Raw genomic sequence first — 20,955 nt, 5'->3', positions numbered from 1 at the left:
ATAAACATTATATACATTCAATTGAATAGTTAGCCAATGCTAGTATTGCTGAACATACAGTAACTAACAATAAAATGTACTTAGAAGACTGATAGAATCTTTCCCTGTAGTGGTTATTCTATAGCATTTGTATTCATCAATTGTGGTGCAATTACACACTCAACTACTGGCAAACTATCATCCTTCCGTTGTTATGTCATACACAAACTTTGGATTGTTACAGATATAAAAACAATTTTTCATAAGAAGCCCCAACCTTGCATCTTTCACTGTGTTAACCACGCGTCATATCCCTGTAACCCCCTGTGTTAGAATGCATGCACCAGTCCAGTGCCCCATGCAGCATTCATCGACAGCACATGGGCCGTTCCATCCTTAAAATGACGGGGGTAAACTTTCCAGTGTTATTAACAGAGAAAAATTGAGGAAAGAGGTAGAGCAGGGGAACAAGGAAGGAAATAGAGGTATTAAATGAAAAGAGGCAAATGAAGATGGGATTGAAGCTGTATGGAATGGTGTGTTAGAAGGAAAATGAATGAGAGAGAAAGAGAGATCAGAAAGGGAGAAGAAGGACAGGTCTTGTTGGGTCAGGCATGCTCCACTGTGCTGCTATGTGCAGTGAAAGAATGGAGAGATGGAGTAGGAGAGGAGGAATAGCATGTGAGTGGAGAGAAAGAGGCCAGGTGGCCAACGAGGTGTGGCGATGGAAGTGGCATGCTCTGAACACCCATGCTAGGAGGAAAGGAGAGGACGAGAAGAAAAAATAGGGAGGGAGTGAGGAGGGTAGCACCCCCAGGTGTGCCGGGCTACCTTGTTCCACCAGCCCAGTGGTGGAGCCCGCTCCCGCGGATGCAGCTGCCGCAGCGGCAGTGATACTGATTGGAGCGGTGGAGCGACAGCCGACTGTTTGTGTCCCACACACACAGTCGCCACAGAGAAAGCGGGGGGGGAATAGTAGAGAGAAGGGAAGAGGAGAGGAGGAAGTTGGAGGGATAGAGGGAAGAGGGCAGAGAAGTAAGGAAGAAATGGAGAGAGGGAAACAAATATGGTTCATTAGTCCAAAAGAGAAGCGGATTAATCGAGCACACAGAGAAACACAATCCAACACAATATCTTCCTGACACAGAAGACATAAGTTGTCCAAGTTCTCCCAATGTAGGTTATTTTCCTCTATACTTTTCACATCACTGCCACCAACACACTGAAATAAAGCATCAACGGAGTTCATTGCGAAGTGACTATTAGGAGTGAACACAGCTAGTGATACATCTAACACCATCATCTAATACCCGACTGGAACAGTTCATAAGGGTTAGAAGGAGATGTCAAGGATACTGAAGCCTTTATCTTTCACTTCTCTTGTCGGCCCCTCTCTCTTTCCATCCCTTCTAAGACCCCCTCCCTTCTCGCCTCTCATTCTCTCTTTCACATCCTACTCTATCTCTTAAGCCTTCTCCACCCCTCTCCCTTATCTACAGATGTAGGATCTTAATTTGAGCCAGTTTGCTACAGCGGGAAAATAATCCCGCAGCAACAGGAAATGTGAATTATTAATGTGTACTATACTTAATGGACATTTTTGTAGTGGTTGGTGCATTTTTCGTCAGGGAAAATCAAAGTTGAAATTACAAACTTCAGAAGCCTTTTTAAACCTCAAATACACTACACGTTTTACATTTCCTGCAATGCAGGAAAGTTCTCCAGCAACAGGGTAATCAAATTAAGATCCTACATCTGTATCTCCCCCTTTCTCTCGTCTCTCCTTTTCACTCACATCTCCCTTTCCCTCATCCATCATTCTTCCTCTCCTCTTTCTACCTTATCCATCAACCCGTCTCCCCTTGCTCTCCCCCATCCGTCTCTCTGTCTCTCATATCCACCTCTTCTCTGTGATTCATCCCTGGATGACCTAACTCTAAATAATGGCTCCTCTTCCTGAGGAGATGAGGGTGTTGGAGTGGGGATGCGGCACACGGGTGTGTGTGTGTGCGTGCTTGTGTCTGTAGGTGCTTGTGTGTGTGTGGATAAAGCCGGGGGAGGACCTCAGATCATTTTACAATTTAAGGCCTGCTGTTACGATCACAGTGACTCATGTTCACTGAAGCACCAACCTCCCAGACAGACAGACCGACCGACCGACACGCTGCTGATTGTGTAGCATATGAAAATGAGTTATATACTGTTGAAAATGCACATATTTGCTACTGGACTCAACTTCTCATCTCCAAATAGCTGCCACATTGTGTGCATCTTGTCAGTGGCCTTTTACCCCTTGACTTTAGGGAGGGTTAGCTGATTCTGACTCTGTGCCTAAGGGCAACTTCTAGCCAGAGCCCCACACCCTTGCGGGTTCCACACGAAGTAAAGAGTAGGTGTGTGTGTTGACGCAACACTTACCAGAGAAGTTCCGTGAAACCAGCATAGCCGTGAGAACGGCCCCCTGAGAGAGGAGAAGAAGAGAGGAAAGGGTAGGGAAGGAGAAAAGAGGAGAGGTGGTCAACCCAAGACTGCTTTGATATGACAGAGTCACATCAGATTATAATATTGTGCAAATCTTTTCCATTCATTTGAGATTCAGGCATATAGCTAGTTTCAAGTTTTAATGACAGTGAGATGCCTTTCTTACATGCTCTAAACCCAACAATGCAGTAATCAATATCAATGTAGCTAAATAGCTACAAAACAGGCTGTAGCTATAGCTGTAGAACAAGTGGCATGGAATCGTCTTGACTTAAGAAAACTTTTGAGGTCTGAAAACCACTCACAAATGAATTGAAACAGACACAGAATACCAAAGTCATCCACTGACCTTGAGTTTCCTCCTGGCGTTGAATTTCTTCAGGCACTCCACGGTCTCCTGTCTGTGCATCATGGATGCCACTGTAGAACGTTGCTGTGTGTGAGAGAGACAGAGAGAGAGAGAGACAGAGAGAGAGAGAGAGACAGGGGGATAAAGAGAGAGACAGACAGAAAGAGATAAAGAGAGAGAGAGAGACAGGGGGATAAAGAGAGAGACAGACAGAAAGAGAGAAAAATAGATAAATAGAGAGAGAGAGAGAGAGAGAGAAAAGAAACAGAGGGAATGTAAGTCACATGAGTCAAAAGTCACGGAGACTTAGTTAAATCTTTGCGCCTTTGTGTGTATGTATATGAGTGGGTGTTTATCTCTCCTGGATATATTACAATACATAGTGACATGTGTACTTACGCAGACCCATGGGTGTTTGAGGGCCTCCTGGGCGGTGATCCTCTTGGCAGGGTTGATGGTCAACATCTGGTTAATCAGGTTCTTAGCCTCTGGAGTGACTGTGTCCCACTCTGGGGAGGGAAACTACACACAGGCACACACACACACACACACACACACACACACACACACACACACACACACACACACACACACACACACACACACACACACACCCTGGCTTGATCAGGTTCTAGGCTTCTGGACTCTCCATTTGTCTATATAATACTATATCATTGAAAAGTATTACAGTGGTAATCAATACAATTCTATCAGCAATGTTTCAAATTTTCCACTGCTCTGAACAGGTCCCAGGTGAGTGCACTCGCTGGCCAATCAAAACTAAGTACCAGGCAGAAGAGAAAGCCAGCAGACACACAGCCAGCGTAATACCCTTAGTAAATATACTGGGTACTCCTCTCTATATAAGACTGTGTTTATAGATGTGGTGTAAAAGTGTGCTATCGCACCATCCTTACTAAGATAATGTATGTCCCATATAAATAATGTATTCACAAATAAATATATAACATTGGGATGTGACGGCAAATTGTCCGCAAGCGATCTGGGACAATGTGTCTTTTAATAATAGGTTTTGGGGTGTTAAACGTCATCGTAGCTCAATGACAATCTCCATGACATTCTTTCCTAAAATGGGACTAGTGTGCTCAAGGTACTGTAGGCACTTTCTCGCTCCTCTAAACTATTAATGAGGTGATTTAGTTACTTCTAAAAAAGAAACGGGGGAAGAGATAGAAAGGAGGCGCTGCAGGGAAGAGAGTGGATGACCGAAATAGGGAGGGTAAAGTGAGTAAGATGAGGTGTACAAAAAGAGAGAAAGAGAGAAGAGAACAGGAGAGAACAGGTGAGAACAGGAGAGAACAGGTGAGAACAGGAGAGAACAGGAGAGCAAACAGAGAGCAGTGTGGCAGTTAGAAAGTTAAGAAGTAGAGGGGAGTGAGGAGAGGAAAGGACAAAGAAAGAGAGGAGGACATGACGAAAGGAAAGGAGAAAAGGAATCGAGTGAGGGGATGAGGAGAATAGAGAAAATGGAGAGGAGACATGAGAAGATAGGAGAGGACAGCAGGTAGCAATGGAGAGGAAAGCAGGCCTAGTCCGATCTTGTATAACTCACATCGTATGCCCCGGCTTTAATCTGTTGGTACAGTTTGTGCTGGTCCTCGTCCCAGAAGGGAGGGTAGCCCACCAGCAGGATATACAGAATCACCCCTGAGAAAGAGAGACAGAGAGAGCGTGAGAGACAGAGAACGCAAGAGAGAGAGAGCGAGATTGAAAACGAGAGAGAGAGTGAAACACACAGATGGAGAAAAACACAGAATCAGCATTTTTTTATTAATATTTACTTTGCTTTTGTGTCCAAGCATTTGTGTCTGGGTGTGAAGGTATACATGTGTGTATAATTTCTGTGTGTGCATGTTTCTGTGTGCCCAAAAGAGTGTGTGTGCGTGTGTGTAAATGTGTGAGATGCTCACCGCAGGCCCAGATGTCCACAGGTTTGCCATATGCCTCCTTTCTCAGAACCTCAGGGGACAGGTATCCCGGTGTGCCAGCAAATCCTGCAGCACGACAATACACACACACGCACGCACACGCACACACAAATACAAACAACTCCTCAATCCAAGCTTAGCACCGTCACCCCTAGTGGGATGAATAAAGGTTGGAAACATGTTGGTGTAGAACCACAGATCTAGGGTCAGAACGTACCAAACCAGGCTTGCTGATCCCCCTGTACCTCGATGGCCAGGCCAAAGTCAGCCAGCTTGACGGCAGCATTCTTGCATTTGCTGGCCAGGAGCAGGTTCTCTGGCTAGGGGGAGGAGGGGGAGGAGAGGGGCGCTAAGGTTACTCCTGCTTTGAACTATAAGAGAAAGGAGGAGGGGGAGAGACGGAAGACAGACAGACATCCAAACACTCTTGTGGTGTTTGTAACAGTGCATGGCCACCCAGTTTATTTACACACATACACAAACAGTAACAGAAAAAACACATAGATGTACCACATGAAAACACACACACCGGAACACCTATAGTTTGCTGTGGTTTAGGGTATATTGGTTTGGGCTGTGGTGTGGGGAGCTGGTGGTGCCCCCCCTCTCCTCTCTCCTCTCTCTCTGTCCCAGATAGAGCAGCCTCATTACTCTCTGTCAGAGGGGGACTCTAATAAAGGGCTGCTATCCCCACTGGCCCCTTCTCTCTCTCTCTCTCTCTCTCTCTCTCTCTCTCTCTCTCTCTCTCTCTCTCTCTCTCTCTCTCTCTCTCTCTCTGCAAGGCTACGGTGCTGTAGACCTATTGTAGCCTAACATCACTCTACATAATAGAAATGTGTCACCCTATTCCCTTGCCTTAGTTCCCATTGCTCGGATGTTTGCAGATCTGAAGGGACTGGATAGGTATAAAGGATGACTTCTGGCATATTTACTTCACCTAGATAGTTTGTATGATAGAGAGTGAGGCACTATCTAGCTCGGACACACATTCTCTGTTACTTCCCTCGCAAACACACGCCTGTAGAGAGTGTGTGAGGTATAAACACTGTGTTTAACAGTGTCACTGCTGACCCTGCATTGCAGTAGCTCATGTCATTGCAGCCTGTCTTCCTCTTTATGTCTCATTATTACCCCCTCCCCTCCCCTCCCCTCCTCTTTTCCCGCATCCCTCCTCTCTCTACCTCTCTTCCTAACTTGTTTGGAGCCGTAATAATACTGACTGTGCATTTTATTTTTTACCTTTATTTAACTAGGCAAGTCAGTGAAGAACAACTTCTTATTTTCAATGACGGCCTATCGGGGAACAGTGGGTTAACTGCCTTGTTCAGGGGTAGAACGACAGATTTTTACCTTGTCAGCTTGGGGATCCAAACTTGCAACCTTTCGGTTACTAGTCCAACGCTCTAACCACTAGGCTACCCGCCACCCCAAATGAGGCAATAACAACAAAACCTGGGCTCTGCGCTGCTCGGAAGCAGAGGAGAAAGAGAGAGAGAAGGAGGAAGAGTGAAAAAGAGAGTGAAAGAGAGACAGGGAAAGAGAAAGAGAGTGAGTGAGTGAAGGGAGAGATAGAGAGAAACAGCAAAAGAGAGAGCGAAGGAGAGGAAGAGAGAGAAAGAGAGTGAGAGCAAGGGAGAACGAACGAGAGAGGAACTGTAATCCTGAGGCGGTTACCTTACTTGGTGTCATCTCCCCCTCAGCCACATCATATGATTCAGGGTTTACTCATTTGTATGGAGAAAATTAAAACTTGCCAACACTGCAAGCACTAGGATAATCCCTGCTATGATTGTGGGTGGAATTTAGATTAACTGCAAGCTTCCAATAAATAGATTTCAATATCCAAACACACAATGTCCAGGCCACGCGCACAAACACACAGAAATTCACCACGCGCAGACAGACAGACACAGAGACAGACAAACATCTTTCTCTGCACATCGCATAATAGCAGCCCTCTGCAGCAACACACAAATCTAGGTCCTTCCCGCCCTCCCTCCTTCCCTCCACACACACAATAAAGTGGGTTAGGTGAGGGAATGCGAGTGTGAGAGATTGCTGCGCTGGAGAGCAGTGAGGGCCTGTGTGTGGGTGTCTGGGATGGAACGATTCCCAGCTCTCTCTCTCTTTCTCTTTCTCCTTCTCTCTTTCTCCATCTTTCCTTTCGCAGGAGCAGAGTGGGAGCTGTTGCAACATTCCAGACATGGCTCTATCTGCTCAGATTCCTTCTGAGGGAGTGGAGGAGAGGAGAGAGAGACGAGATGCAGCCAGACAGACAGACAGGCAGACAGGCCTCCATTGAAATGGCACTCCAATTGTGAAACCAGAGTAATTAATTAATTAATTAAGTAAGTAATTTAGCCTAATTTCTCTGTTTTGGTACTTTAGAAGAAACATATCAACAGAACAGTGTGCCTTCTTTGTAGTCATGCTTTACTTTTCACACGAATCAATTATTCATAACTGTTTGGTGGTCCCAACTTGATTTGTTATTTGCTGATTCGCGCTTCCAAGACGGGAGTGTTCTTCTCGCCACTCAGATACTCTCAGAGGTTGTCCTCAGTCATATCACACTATGACCTACTGGGTGAACCGCCCCAGTACTGCGGACTGTAACCTGATAGGTGTGGCCGCTAAATAAAGAAATAGCCACAACAGTTCTGATAAACACAACACTACTTCAAGAGGAATGCTGCCACAGCCCGGGGGCCTGGGGGCCACTGGCAGTAGCATAAAGGGCAATTCAATGGAATCCAACATGAATTTACATTGGGATGCAGTCGCATCCACAAGTCTCACAAAACTCAATTTTGGATGAGACTGACTTTTATGACCAAAATGATCCTATCTACACTTTGTAGTCAATATTGAGAGTAGAATAAATGTTTATGACTCATATCGACGCCACATAGGCTGTTTTCTAAATGAGAAGTTGTTTTTTAAGGATAGTTGCTCTTTAACAATTTCCATTAAACATTTGACAAAAAAATATTTCCTTGAACAGTGCAGATGCAAAGTTTGGTAACAGAATTGTGTTGTTTTCTGTTTGTGCCGTAATTCTGACACCATCTGCACTGTTCAAGTAAATGTGTTTTTGTAAAATAAAATAAAATATGGCGGAAATTGTTCAAAGTAGTCCTTGTGCAAAGAGTTCTATGGTTTATTAACTTTTTATTAACTTTGCAATCATTGGCTTTTATTTCAAATACATTTTTAAGTGAAAAATCTGAGTCTCAGCATCACTCTGTTACTGTGGAATTGCCCATAGACTACAGCGGCAGACTAGCATCATGCAAAACAAGGTATAGCTTTAATAATAATAATAATAATATAATAATAGTTATAATAACACACAAGCTTGCTCACAGACCCCCAAGCATACACACAGACACACAGGATAGGACAGAACAGGAAAGGACTGCCCTGACCGCAAGCCAATCACAGTAGACTCAGTAAACGGCAACTGCTTCTGTTGCAGTAGTTTCATCTATAAATACAGTCTCACTGGAAGCTATACAACTTCATTGGAAGCACCATAGAGTCAAATAAATTGGACAAAGCGATTGCCATTTAGAAATCCGTAGGCTATTGGGAAACAGAATAACATGGGGCTCATTTTAATACAGCAGCCTAGGCTGAAGAGTAGGAGAAACAAACCCTGTTCCAACAGAGGGCTGGCATAGTACAGCACAGCATAGCATAGTTTAGCAAAGCAGAGCCATCAGTCAGCTAGCGTAACAAGCACGCATATTGGCATTCTCCACAGACTAGGAGAGGTGCTGTTTCAACAAGAGGACAGGAAAGAGAGGGTCTGCATTTGGCAAGGGTTAAAGTTGCTGTTTCAACAACAGGAGAGAGATAGGGGAGCAGCATTTGGCATGACACAACCAGATAGGCCAAAGGTCACAGAACACATGGTGCAGAGAGAGACGGTGCTAAAGTAGGTGGAGAATCTGACCTGACTGCTTTTGATTGCTTTTTAATATGCAAACTAATGGGTAGGCCTGACAAGCTACAGCATAACAGAAGAGACAAAATCCTTATCTAAAGCTACAATCCAAACAGTGATGCTGGAAAATGTCACTTACACCAACACACAAATAGAGCATAGACACACCTATACACACACTGGACACACGCTGAAGGGGCAACAGTTACCCACACGCACACATACACATTGGACACACACAGGAGACAACATACAGACAGTAAGGTGATACCTGTCACTCACCTTCAGGTCTCGGTGCACCACGCCCATTTGATGGCAGTGTAGCACCGCCTCCAGGATCTGCTGGATGCAATGACTGCATGCAAACACCAGGGGGCGCATGTTAGTCTGAAGAGCATTGCTACATTCCCGTGCAAAGGGGGGGGGGGACTTCTATCACACAGACACACCTTCTTGCGGCCTCATCCAACCCATGGCCAAGTTAATCGCCCAATGGTTTGGCAATAAGAGCGACCAATTATCTAAAAGATTAGCTACCAATTAGGTGACCAATAATCTAAAATAATTGTATAGATGTGAGCAATATGGTGGTGCCTTGTGGATTGGAGTTCCCACCATATAACTGGTCTTCACCCATCCAGTTAATTAAAGATCAATGGTCAACTTTCAAGTGAAAAGGAGAAGTCAACATCAAATGTATGATGATTTTATGAGAATTAATGAACATGTATCTGTGTGGGAAGGAGACAGATATATGGTAGGAGGCCAGGTACATGTGTGCATAGATAGGTAGCATTTATATTATCATGATCCAACACAGGGAGGTGTGCTGCTGCATGCACACACGTGTTGGGTTGGAGGGGCTGTGTGAGAGAGAGGGAGTGTGTTGAGATGCAGGAGTGTGTGTGTGTGTGCGTGCGTGCATGTACATGTGCGTACGCATGTGTTTTTGGGGGGACAGGGAGGGTAAAAAAGGTTCAGTGTTTGGTTAGGTTCTTTGTCTGTCAAGCAAAATGCCAAATAAAAGTAAAAACTACTTAATTCTAAGAGCAAACTCTAAGTTAAACGATCTGCAGTGTGTAGTTATTTCAATCTATTGATGCAATATACTTATCTAGCAGTGACATCTGCAGAAGATGTGTGTTGAAATAGACTGCAGTAAATCATTATTTGTGTCTAAAATATACAGTACATAGAATATTGACTTCTCAGTATGCAGTTAAGAAATCATATACTGTCTATGAGATATAATGACACCAAGTGAGAGAGAGAGAGAGAGGAGAGAGAAAGAAAGAAGAGGAGAAGAAGAGAGCAAAAAGAGAGAGGAATATTAGAGCTTAAACAAGGGAGAAATTGAGTTTGAGAAAGAGAGAGAGGGAAGGAGAGAGAGGATATTATGGGAGTGTCTTGGTGTGAGCTAGCTAGCTGATTGACTCCGGCTTGGACCGGCCTGGCAGTAAAGTTCAGGGCTATATATTACGATCCCTAGTCTTCACCAAATGAATAAATACTAGCCAGGTCACATCCGCAGGCAGCACAGTGTGTGTGTCAAATCTAATTTTATTTGGTCACATACACGTGTTTAGCAGATGTTAATGCGAGTGTAGGGGGGAGGAGTGTGTGTGTCTATGCACATAGACAAAGATATCTACCTACAGTTGAAGTCGGAAGTTACCATACACTTAGGTTGGAGTAATTAAAACTCGTTTTTCAACCGCTCCACACATTTCTTGTTAACAAACTATAGTTTTGGCAAGTCGGTTAGGACATCTACTTTGTGCATGACACAAGTAATTTTTCCAACAATTGTTTACAGACAGATTATTTCACTTATAATTCACTGTATCACAATTCCAGTGGGTCAGAAGTTTACACACACTAAGTTGACTGTGCCTTTAAACAGCTTGGAAAATTCCAGAAAATGATGTCATGGCTTTAAAAGCTTCTGATAGGCTAATTGACATAATTTGAGTCAATTGGAGGTGTACCTGTGGATGCATTTCAAGGCCTACCTTCAAACTCAGTGCCTCTTTGCTTGACATCATGGGAAAATCTAAATAAATCAGCCAAGACCTCAGAAAAAAAATTGTAGACCTCCACAAGTCTGGTTCATCCCTGGGAGCAATTTACACATGTCTGAAGGTACCACGTTCATCTGTACAAACAATACTACGCAAGTATAAACACCATGGGACCACGCAGCCGTCATACCGTGCAAATCAATCCCAGAACAACAGCAAAGGACTTTGTGAAGATGCTGGAGGAAACAGGTACAAAATTATCTATATCCACAGTAAAACGAGTCCTATATCGACATAACCTGAAAGGCCGCTCAGCAAAGAAGAAGCCACTGCTCCAAAACCGCCATAAAAAAGCCAGACTACGGTTTGTAACTGCACATGGGGACAAAGATCGTACTTTTTGGAGAAATGTCCTCTGGTCTGATGAAACAAAAATAGAACAGTTTGGCCATAATGACCATCGTTATGTTTGGAGGAAAAAGGGGGAGGCTTGCAAGCCAAAGAACACCATCCCAACCGTGAAGCACGAGGGTGGCAGCATCATGTTGTGGGGGTGCTTTGCTGCAGGAGGGACTGGTGCACTTCACAAAATAGATGGCATCATGAGGGAGGAAAATGATGTGGATATATTGAAGCAACATCTCAAGACACCAGTCAGGAAGTTAAAGCTTGGTCGCAAATGGGTCTTCCAAATGGACAATGACCCCAAGCATACTTCCAAAGTTGTGGCAAGATGGCTTAAGGACAACAAAGTCAAGGTATTGGAGTGGCCATCACAAAGCCCTGACCTCAATCCTATAGAACATTTGTGGGCAAAACTGAAAAAGTTGGTGCGAGCAAGGAGGCCTACAAACCTGACTCAGTTACACCAGCTCTGTCAGGAGGAATGGGCCAAAATCCACCCAACTTATTGTGGGAAGCTTGTGGAAGGCTACCCGAAACATTTGACAATTAAACAATTTAAAGACAATGCTACCAAATACTAATTGAGTGTATGTAAACTTCTGACCCACTGGGAATGTGATGAAATAAATAAAAGCTGAAATAAATCATTCTCTCTACTATTATTCTGACATTTCACATTCTTAAAATAAAGTGGTGATCCTAACTGACCTAAGACAGGGAATTTTCACTGGGATTAAATGTCAGGAATTGTTAAACTGAGTTTAAATGTATTTGGCTAAGGTGTATGTAAACTTCTGACTTCAACTGTACATCTCTGTCTCACTCCAAGACAATATATTTGACGTTATATATGACACTGTGGAGTACAGTATATAACATATGAGTACTTTGACTCATTCCTCTCTGCCTCCTTCTTTCCACTCCTCTCCTCTTTTGACCTCACCCTCTCACCTTCCCCCCCTACTCACAAGGCAGGCAATACGCTTGACCTCATCTTTACTAGATGCTGTTCTTCCACTAATCTCATTGCAACTCCCCTCCAAGTCTCCGACCACTACCTTGTATCCTTTTCCCTCTCGCTCTCATCCAACACTTCCCACACTGCCCCTACTCGGATGGTATCGCGCCGTCCCAACCTTCGCTCTCTCTCCCCCGCTACTCTCTCCTCTTCCATCCTATCATCTCTTCCCTCTGCTCAAACCTTCTCCAACCTATCTCCTGATTCTGCCTCCTCAACCCTCCTCTCCTCCCTTTCTGCATCCTTTGACTCTCTATGTCCCCTATCCTCCAGGCCGGCTCGGTCCTCCCCTCCTGCTCCGTGGCTCGACGACTCATTGCGAGCTCACAGAACAGGGCTCCGGGCAGCCGAGCGGAAATGGAGGAAAACTCGCCTCCCTGCGGACCTGGCATCCTTTCACTCCCTCCTCTCTACATTCTCCTCTTCTGTCTCTGCTGCTAAAGCCAATTTCTACCACTCTAAATTCCAAGCATCTGCCTCTAACCCTAGGAAGCTCTTTGCCACCTTCTCCTCCCTCCTGAATCCTCCTCCCCCTCCTCCCCCCTCCTCCCTCTCTGCTGATGACTTCGTCAACCATTTTGAAAAGAAGGTCGACGACATCCGATCCTCGTTTGCTAAGTCAAACGACACCGCTGGTTCTGCTCACACTGCCCTACCCTGTGCTTTGACCTCTTTCTCCCCTCTCTCTCCAGATGAAATCTCGCGTCTTGTGACGGCCGGCCGCCCAACAACCTGCCCGCTTGACCCTATCCCCTCCTCTCTTCTCCAGACCATTTCCGGAGACCTTCTCCCTTACCTCACCTCGCTCATCAACTCATCCTTGACCGCTGGCTACGTCCCTTCCGTCTTCAAGAGAGCGAGAGTTGCACCCCTTCTGAAAAAACCTACACTCGATCCCTCCGATGTCAACAACTACAGACCAGTATCCCTTCTTTCTTTTCTCTCCAAAACTCTTGAACGTGCCGTCCTTGGCCAGCTCTCCTGCTATCTCTCTCAGAATGACCTTCTTGATCCAAATCAGTCAGGTTTCAAGACTAGTCATTCAACTGAGACTGCTCTTCTCTGTGTCACGGAGGCGCTCCGCACTGCTAAAGCTAACTCTCTCTCCTCTGCTCTCATCCTTCTAGACCTATCGGCTGCCTTTGATACTGTGAACCATCAGATCCTCCTCTCCACCCTCTCCGAGCTGGGCATCTCCGGCACGGCCCACGCTTGGATTGCGTCCTACCTGACAGGTCGCTCCTACCAGGTGGCGTGGCGAGAATCTGTCTCCGCACCACGTGCTCTCACCACTGGTGTCCCCCAGGGCTCTGTTCTAGGCCCTCTCCTATTCTCGCTATACACCAAGTCACTTGGCTCTGTCATATCCTCACATGGTCTCTCCTATCATTGCTATGCAGACGACACACAATTAATCTTCTCCTTTCCCCCCTCTGATAACCAGGTGGTGAATCGCATCTCTGCATGTCTGGCAGACATATCAGTGTGGATGACGGATCACCACCTCAAGCTGAACCTCGGCAAGACGGAGCTGCTCTTCCTCCCGGGGAAGGACTGCCCGTTCCATGATCTCGCCATCACGGTTGACAACTCCATTGTGTCCTCCTCCCAGAGTGCTAAGAACCTTGGCGTGATCCTGGACAACACCCTGTCGTTCTCAACTAACATCAAGGCGGTGACCCGTTCCTGTAGGTTCATGCTCTACAACATTCGCAGAGTACGACCCTGCCTCACGCAGGAAGCGGCGCAGGTCCTAATCCAGGCACTTGTCATCTCCCGTCTGGATTACTGCAACTAGCTGTTGGCTGGGCTCCCTGCCTGTGCCATTAAACCCCTACAACTCATCCAGAACGCCGCAGCCCGTCTGGTGTTCAACTTTCCCAAGTTCTCTCACGTCACCCCGCTCCTCCGCTCTCTCCACTGGCTTCCAGTTGAAGCTCGCATCCGTTACAAGACCATGGTGCTTGCCTACGGAGCTGTGAGGGGAACGGCACCTCCGTACCTTCAGGCTCTGATCAGGCCCTACACCCAAACAAGGGCACTGCGTTCATCCACCTCTGGCCTGCTCGCCTCCCTACCTCTGAGGAAGTACAGTTCCCGCTCAGCCCAGTCAAAACTGTTCGCTGCTCTGGCACCCCAATGGTGGAACAAACTCCCTCACGACGCCAGGTCAGCGGAGTCAATCACCACCTTCCGGAGACACCTGAAACCCCACCTCTTTAAGGAATACCTAGGATAGGATAAAGTAATCCTTCTAACCCCCCCCCCCCTTAAAAGAGTTAGATGCACTATTGTAAAGTGGTTGTTCCACTGGATATCATAAGGTGAATGCACCAATTTGTAAGTCGCTCTGGATAAGAGCGTCTGCTAAATGACTTAAATGTAATGTAAATGTAAATGTAGTACAGTAAATAACATCCTCCACATACAACACCCGTTCTGCCAGTCACATTCTGTTAAAGGTCCCCAAAGCACACACATCCCTTGGGTGCTCGTCTTTTCAGTTCGCTGCAGCTAGCGACTGGAACGAGCTGCAACAAACACTCAAACTGGACAGTTTTATCTCAATCTCTTCATTCAAAGACTCAATCATGGACACTCTTACTGACAGTTGTGGCTGCTTTGCGTGATGTATTGTTGTCTCTACCTTCCTGCCCTTTGTGCTGTTGTGTGTGCCCAATAATGTTTGTACCATGTTTTGTGCTGTTACCATGTTGTGTTGCTACATGTTGTTGTCATGTTGTGTTTCTACCATGCTGTGTTGTCGTGTGTTGCTGCCTTGCTATGTTGTTGTCTTAGGTCTATCTTTATGTGTGCTGTGTTGTCTCTCTTGTCGTGATGTGTGTGTTGAGCCTATATTTATATATTTTTATTTTTTATCCAGTCCCCGTCCCCGCAGGAGACCTTTTGCCTTTTGGTAGGCCGTCATTGTAAATAAGAATTTGTTCTTAACTGACTTGCCTAGTTAAATAAAGGTTCAATAAAAAATAAATAAAATATTGTTTCGATCACACACCACTTTTTTTATGTGAAATAATTTTTTATCATCTGTAACCCTGTGTTAGCCTTGTCAAACTAAAGTGAAAAAGATCTCTCGTCCCTGCGATTCAAAAAAGGGGTTCGATGGACAAAAACAACGACTTAACGTAGGGGGGATGAGGGGAGGGGGAGGAGGAGGGGCAGAAGAGAGAAGGAGTAGGGGAAGAGAAGAGGAATCGAGGAAGATCAGAGTGAACAAGGGAAGGGTTTAGAGACCTGGGGCCTCATTTATAAATGCTGCATATGCACAAAATATGTGCCAAAACATGCGTGTGCCAGTTTTCATGCAAAAGTTGGCATTTATAAAAACTGAACTTGACGTGAGAATGTGCTTATCCTCCCGCAAACTTCAGACCATGCGTACGCACAGTTTCTACTAGTTGAAATATTGCATTGCAAGAAGACAAAAGTAGCCTAGAAGTAGCCTTGTGCAAACGGGAAATATATGTTGACACTCTTATTCATACAAAAAAAATGATAGCTAAATATAATAAGATGTAATCATTTGCCATTAGTGAGAAAAATAAAAATCTATTTATTTTATCTTTGCATTGGAAAATAATTCTAAATAGTCATCTATTTCCTATTATTTATTTCATTTCCATGATCATGGAATAAATTCCTCACCTTTTCTGACTGTGATATGGTTTCATACTTGTGAAATAGCCTACCAGACCTACAACAAGTTAGGTTTCCATTCGTCCCCTTTCTCATTTAATTGGACCCACTTCACAGAAGTAAATAGATGAGCTATTTCAAGTATTTTGCTCTATGCGATCCGATCCCGAAGCGCAGTTTAACAGTAGAACCTTTTCCATTAACGTTTGTAGGCTCTCTCTGAATATTGCAACGTCAAATTTCTCGAGTAAACAATGTTTCATTTGTAAACATAATACATATATCATAACCATTGCAGAATAACTTATTACAACAGATTTCCATGCGCATCTGTCATTTAATTGGGCCTATTGATAAGCTATAATAATTTCAAGTTAATGCTCCATGTATTAGAAAGGGAGCACAGTTTATAACACAGTAGAATTTAACAGGTGAACAGACAGTTGATAATTTGCATTGAAGTGTGTAGACTACTGTAGTAAAAGAGTAGACAATGTTTCCGATTTCCCGGGCAGTGCAGCATATTTAGGTTAGGTTAAAAGTAAACACAAAATATTATAGAATTCAAACAATCTGTTTACAGGTCCACAATAATTTGCAATAGATTTTTTTTGTCTTTCGGAAACTTTCTAATACAACAAAATGTCACTGCAAAAGAAAACATTCTGCCAACAAGACATTTGATCAAGTTCGCCATTGCTATTGAGATACCGTCTCGGCCTAATTCCAATACTTCCAAAGTATACAGCAAATAAAAGCATTATTGTCACCATAAAAGGTGGCTGTTTTTCAGGCGGTGCGGTTTGGGACGCATCCTCGGGAGTGAGAAACGGTCGCTGAAGCCTGAGAAGCTGGGCAAGTGCACTGGTGGGGGTCCCGGGTTGAGGGGGTTGGAGGGGGGCGAGGGATGAGGGGTCAAAGGTTTCGGGAGGAGGACGGAGGGGGAAGTCAGACAGTCAGTGCAACAAGAGCAACATAGAAAGGCTAATGCGGGAACCTTAGACTAAAATAAACAAGCACATCGAGACGCAACAGAGCAACAGACAGACTGAACGACTGGCAGAAAAACACACGAACAGACAGGGAGACTGAGACGGAGGAGGCGAGGGTGCAGGCAGAGGTGCAGGGGGTGGAGATGTCGGGCAGAGGACGGGGGGAGGAAGAGGAGTGCAGCTGGTCTCTACACATACTGACCTTCAGGTCCCTGTGCACTATGTCATGTTGGTGAATGTGATGAACACTGTCTAGAATCTGAGTGATACAGTGACTGTGAAGACAAAACAGAGAGGAGGGGAGGAAGAGATGGAGGAGAGGGAGAGATGGAGGGAGGCAAGGTGGAAGAAGAGAGGATGGGAGGGTGGAGGAGAAATGTGGACAGGTGAAAAATATTGGCAGGTGAACATGGTTTTGAAAAGCAAGAAAAACAGTGAGGACGGAATATTGAACAGTATGGACGGAATATTAAAGAGTGAAAAAAGAATGCACATTTGATGGATAGAACAGAGAAATGGAGTAGGAGAGATGGCAGATATGTTGGAGCCAGAAGGGTAGAGGAAGAGTAGGGAGGGGAGGTGGAGATGGAGAGAGACATAGGAAGAGGAGAGGGGAGATGGGGAGAGATGGGAGGAGGAGATGAAGTGGATGAATGCAGTGAGGGGTGAGGAGACAAAAACGTTTTCAACATGATGAGACACAAGACTACCAACAACAGCACAGCCAGATGTGCTCACAACATAGAGAAAGAGAAGAGAGGGAGGAGAGAGAACGGGAGGAGAGCAGCGAGAAAAGGAGGGAAACAGCTTGAGAAAAGAGGGAATAAGAGATGATAGAGGGCAAGAGAGGAGGGAGAGATAGGGAGAGTAAGAGACTGACATGAGAAAGTGAACAAGGCAGAGAACAGAAAATGAGAAAGAGAGAGATAGAGGAGAGCAGTGGATTGATGTGTAACTGTTATTTCAACCAACAAGTGGATGTAAAAAATTGCGCAGTGAAGGGGTTAATGTGCCTTACCACTCGTGTGTGTGTGTGTGTGTGGTGAAGGAGTTAAATGTGCAGGATATAATGTGACTAATAGCAGAACAGGAAGACAGCCTGCAGGATGGATACTGAGTGGGAGGACACACACACACACACACACACACACACACACACACACACACACACACACACACACACACACACACACACACACACACACACACACACACACACACACACACACACACACACACACACACACACACACACGCATACGTGGACATGGCAAGCACTTAAGTACTTAAGTTGGAGTTATCTGTACCAATATACCACGGCTAAGGGCTGTTCTTAGGCATGACGCAACGTGGATTGCCTGGATACAGCCCTTAGCCGTGGTATATTGGCCATATATCACAAACCCCCAATGTGCCTTATTGCTATGATAAACTGGTTACCAATGTAATTAGAGCAGTAAAAATAAATGTTTTGTCATACCCGTGGTATACGGTCTGATATACCATGGCTATCAGCCAAATCAACATTGAGGGCTCGAACCACACAGTTTATAAAGTAGTTTATACCAGGGGATTTCAAAATGTTCTTGCACAGGAACAAACAGGCGACCCAGGAACCCCCATCATGTTAGCCCCCATGATGGGGGGCCCCGCCCCCAAAAAGAAATCACGTCTTGTCTGATCATCATCAGGTGAATGATACTGGCAAGTAGAAGTAACTGGTTGCCAGTCATTATTTTGACCTCCCAATTCATGTGAAGAGGAAGTGTAAACTCTAACTTGGTCTATTAGCTAGAAAGGTATCTTGGCAGCGTAAAGAACATGTTGCTGTTGTAAAGCAGATTCTCCCTGACGGTCTAGCTTTTATTTGATTATTGATTCTCAAAGATGGTATAAAAATAAAATATATATAATACCAGTGAAAAGTTTGGACACACCTACTCATTCAAGAGTTTTTCTTTATTTTTTACTATTTTCTACATTGTAGAATGCCAAGTGTGTGCAAAGCTGTCATCAAGGCAAACGGTGGCTACTTTGAAGAATCTCAAACATGAAATATATTTTGATTTGTTTAACACTTTTTTGGTTACTACATGACTCCATAATGTGACCCGTTTCAGGAAACTAGGCGTATATCACGGGTCACTATTTCACAGGAGAGCCGTTTGAAAGTCAACTTTTTTTTGGTGGCAGAAATGCCTTCTTGAACATGTGAACTTTCATGTGCCTTAAATAACAAACTTGTATACCACCTGTAAATACGAATAACATTTTTAAATTACGAGCCTAGTTGGTTTAGCCACAGAAAAAGCCATGATTGGCTGAGATAATGAGTGGGCTGGAAATGCTGAGAGATAAGTTTGGATTTTTCTGCCATATAGCATGCTTCTGTCTATTTGAGCTGGTCAGTATGTCTAGGTAAAACTGTCTAACGCAGCTTTTATTTTTTATCGTGTAGTAAAACTGCAAGTGTTGCTCTCCACTTTCTGGAGGACCGAGTTTTGAAATCAGTGGAATTTGAGTACGATAGCTAAGGAGATGGAGAAAACCCCTTTCTCTGGATTACATCTTCAAACTAAGGGCAACCATGGCATCCGACAGGAGACGCGTCCATCCATGCATGATGTATACGGACGGGTAAGATAGTCTAGCTAGCTACATTTTCAGATATTACACGTTTCTAACATTGACAAAGTGGTTTCATTTACGTTAAAGTATGCTGTAAGCTAGCTAGATAATGTTAGCTGGCTGGCTCGCTAGCTAACATTACGTGTATGATCTTATTATTCATATCTCAGATCTATTTGTTTGGCTAGCTATAGCCTAATGTTAGCTAGCGAACATTGAACCTGGTTGGTTAGCTACCTGCAGATTCATGCAGGGTAGTAATGTCATGAGTAGGGATTATGGTTCATTGTTTACCTTGCTAGCTAGCCACATGTCTTAACAAAAGACAACACTATGCAAGTAACCATTTCGGGTGCGTTCGTAAATTCAGTCTGGCCATCTACTCCAATTTCAGAGCACTCTGGTCTGAGTGTGCCAGAGCGCAAAATAACTGATGAATTTATGAACGCTCAACACCCGTTGAATATGCCGGTGTCAGTAAACATCGGCAAAAAATCTGAATTAAATTGTTGCCAGCAGCACAGTTACAGTCACCAACGCTCTGGATAACATGAAAACAGCCTAACCAGCTCTGCTAGGGTGAGTAAAATGGTCAGAGTGCGGTGTTCTCTCATTATGTGTCTGGAAGTAGCTAGCAAGCTAGCCAATGTTAGCCAGTTATCTTGGGTGCTTGACTGCCGTTGTGAGGTCAGAACATTCAAATCAACCCTACTCATCGGCCAGAGCGTCCAGTGTGCACTCAGCGCAAAACGCTCTGAATTTTTCGAACAGACAATCTGACAGCACAGTTGCAGTCACCAACGCTCTGGATAACATAACAGCCTAACCAGCTCTGCTAGGGAGAGTAATGTTCCGTGAGCTGTTCTCTCATTTGTGTCTGGAAGTAGTTGGCAAGTTAGCTTGGGTGCTTGACTGCTGTTGTTAGTACATAACGCTCGGATCTACCCTTAAAGAGATAAGTGGAGCTAAAACTTAAGACGACGTGAACGATGCTGAATGGGTGTAGACAAAGGGCTCTCCAGTAGTAGTACCAAAATATTCAAAGGCCATTTTCTCAAAAGTGAGTTTACAAGTTTATCAACTTTCAAAGCATAATTATTTTCCCATTGTTCCTCAAATGCAGTGTATGATATGCCATTTTGTAGCTCTGAGTCTCTAATTTTATCCAATGTAAAAAAACACAATTTCAAATTATGCTACATAAGACGGATTTGAGCCGGTCGGTCACGTGTTATTTCATAGTTTTGAGGTCTTCACTATTATTCTACAATGTAGAAAACCCTTGAATGAGTAGGTGTGTCCAAACTTTTTACTGGTACTGTATATATATATAGTTCAATATCTTTTCTGCACGCTTTCTATCTGGTTTTGGTGGTTTACGTTGACAAACTGTTTTTCCATCTCGAAAATTAGCACTTAGGCGGCTGGCTTAAGAATTCTCTACACAGGAAAAACGATGTAATTGGCTCCAATGACTGTAATTTCCTCCATATTAAAGGGATAGTTCAAGATTTTGGAAATGAAGCC

At 44.5% G+C, this 20,955-nt stretch overlaps 1 protein-coding gene across 32 annotated transcripts in view; it reads right to left on the bottom strand.

The window, feature by feature from the left end:
• The window catches only part of camk2b1 (calcium/calmodulin-dependent protein kinase (CaM kinase) II beta 1), a 94,090-nt gene that overhangs the window by 35,797 nt on the left and 37,338 nt on the right, over positions 1–20,955 (bottom strand). For 16 of the 32 annotated variants that reach the window (XM_071402418.1, XM_071402421.1, XM_071402424.1 and 13 more), the window contains exons 6-13: positions 8,990–9,062; positions 4,976–5,078; positions 4,741–4,824; positions 4,383–4,477; positions 3,209–3,331; positions 2,810–2,893; positions 2,398–2,440; positions 811–903 (exon numbers count right to left, since the gene is read on the bottom strand). In XM_071402418.1, the coding sequence (XP_071258519.1) occupies positions 811–903; positions 2,398–2,440; positions 2,810–2,893; positions 3,209–3,331; positions 4,383–4,477; positions 4,741–4,824; positions 4,976–5,078; positions 8,990–9,062 (698 nt within the window). Of the gene's footprint in view, positions 1–810; positions 904–2,397; positions 2,441–2,809; positions 2,894–3,208; positions 3,332–4,382; positions 4,478–4,740; positions 4,825–4,975; positions 5,079–8,989; positions 9,063–17,002; positions 17,076–20,955 lie in introns of those variants that run through there. The other 16 variants (XM_071402426.1, XM_071402430.1, XM_071402431.1 and 13 more) reach the window with 4 other exon arrangements.

This window comes from Salvelinus alpinus, chromosome 5 (genome assembly GCF_045679555.1).
Source record: "Salvelinus alpinus chromosome 5, SLU_Salpinus.1, whole genome shotgun sequence".
NCBI lineage: Eukaryota > Metazoa > Chordata > Actinopteri > Salmoniformes > Salmonidae > Salvelinus > Salvelinus alpinus.
This window is presented reverse-complemented; position numbering and strand designations above follow the sequence as displayed.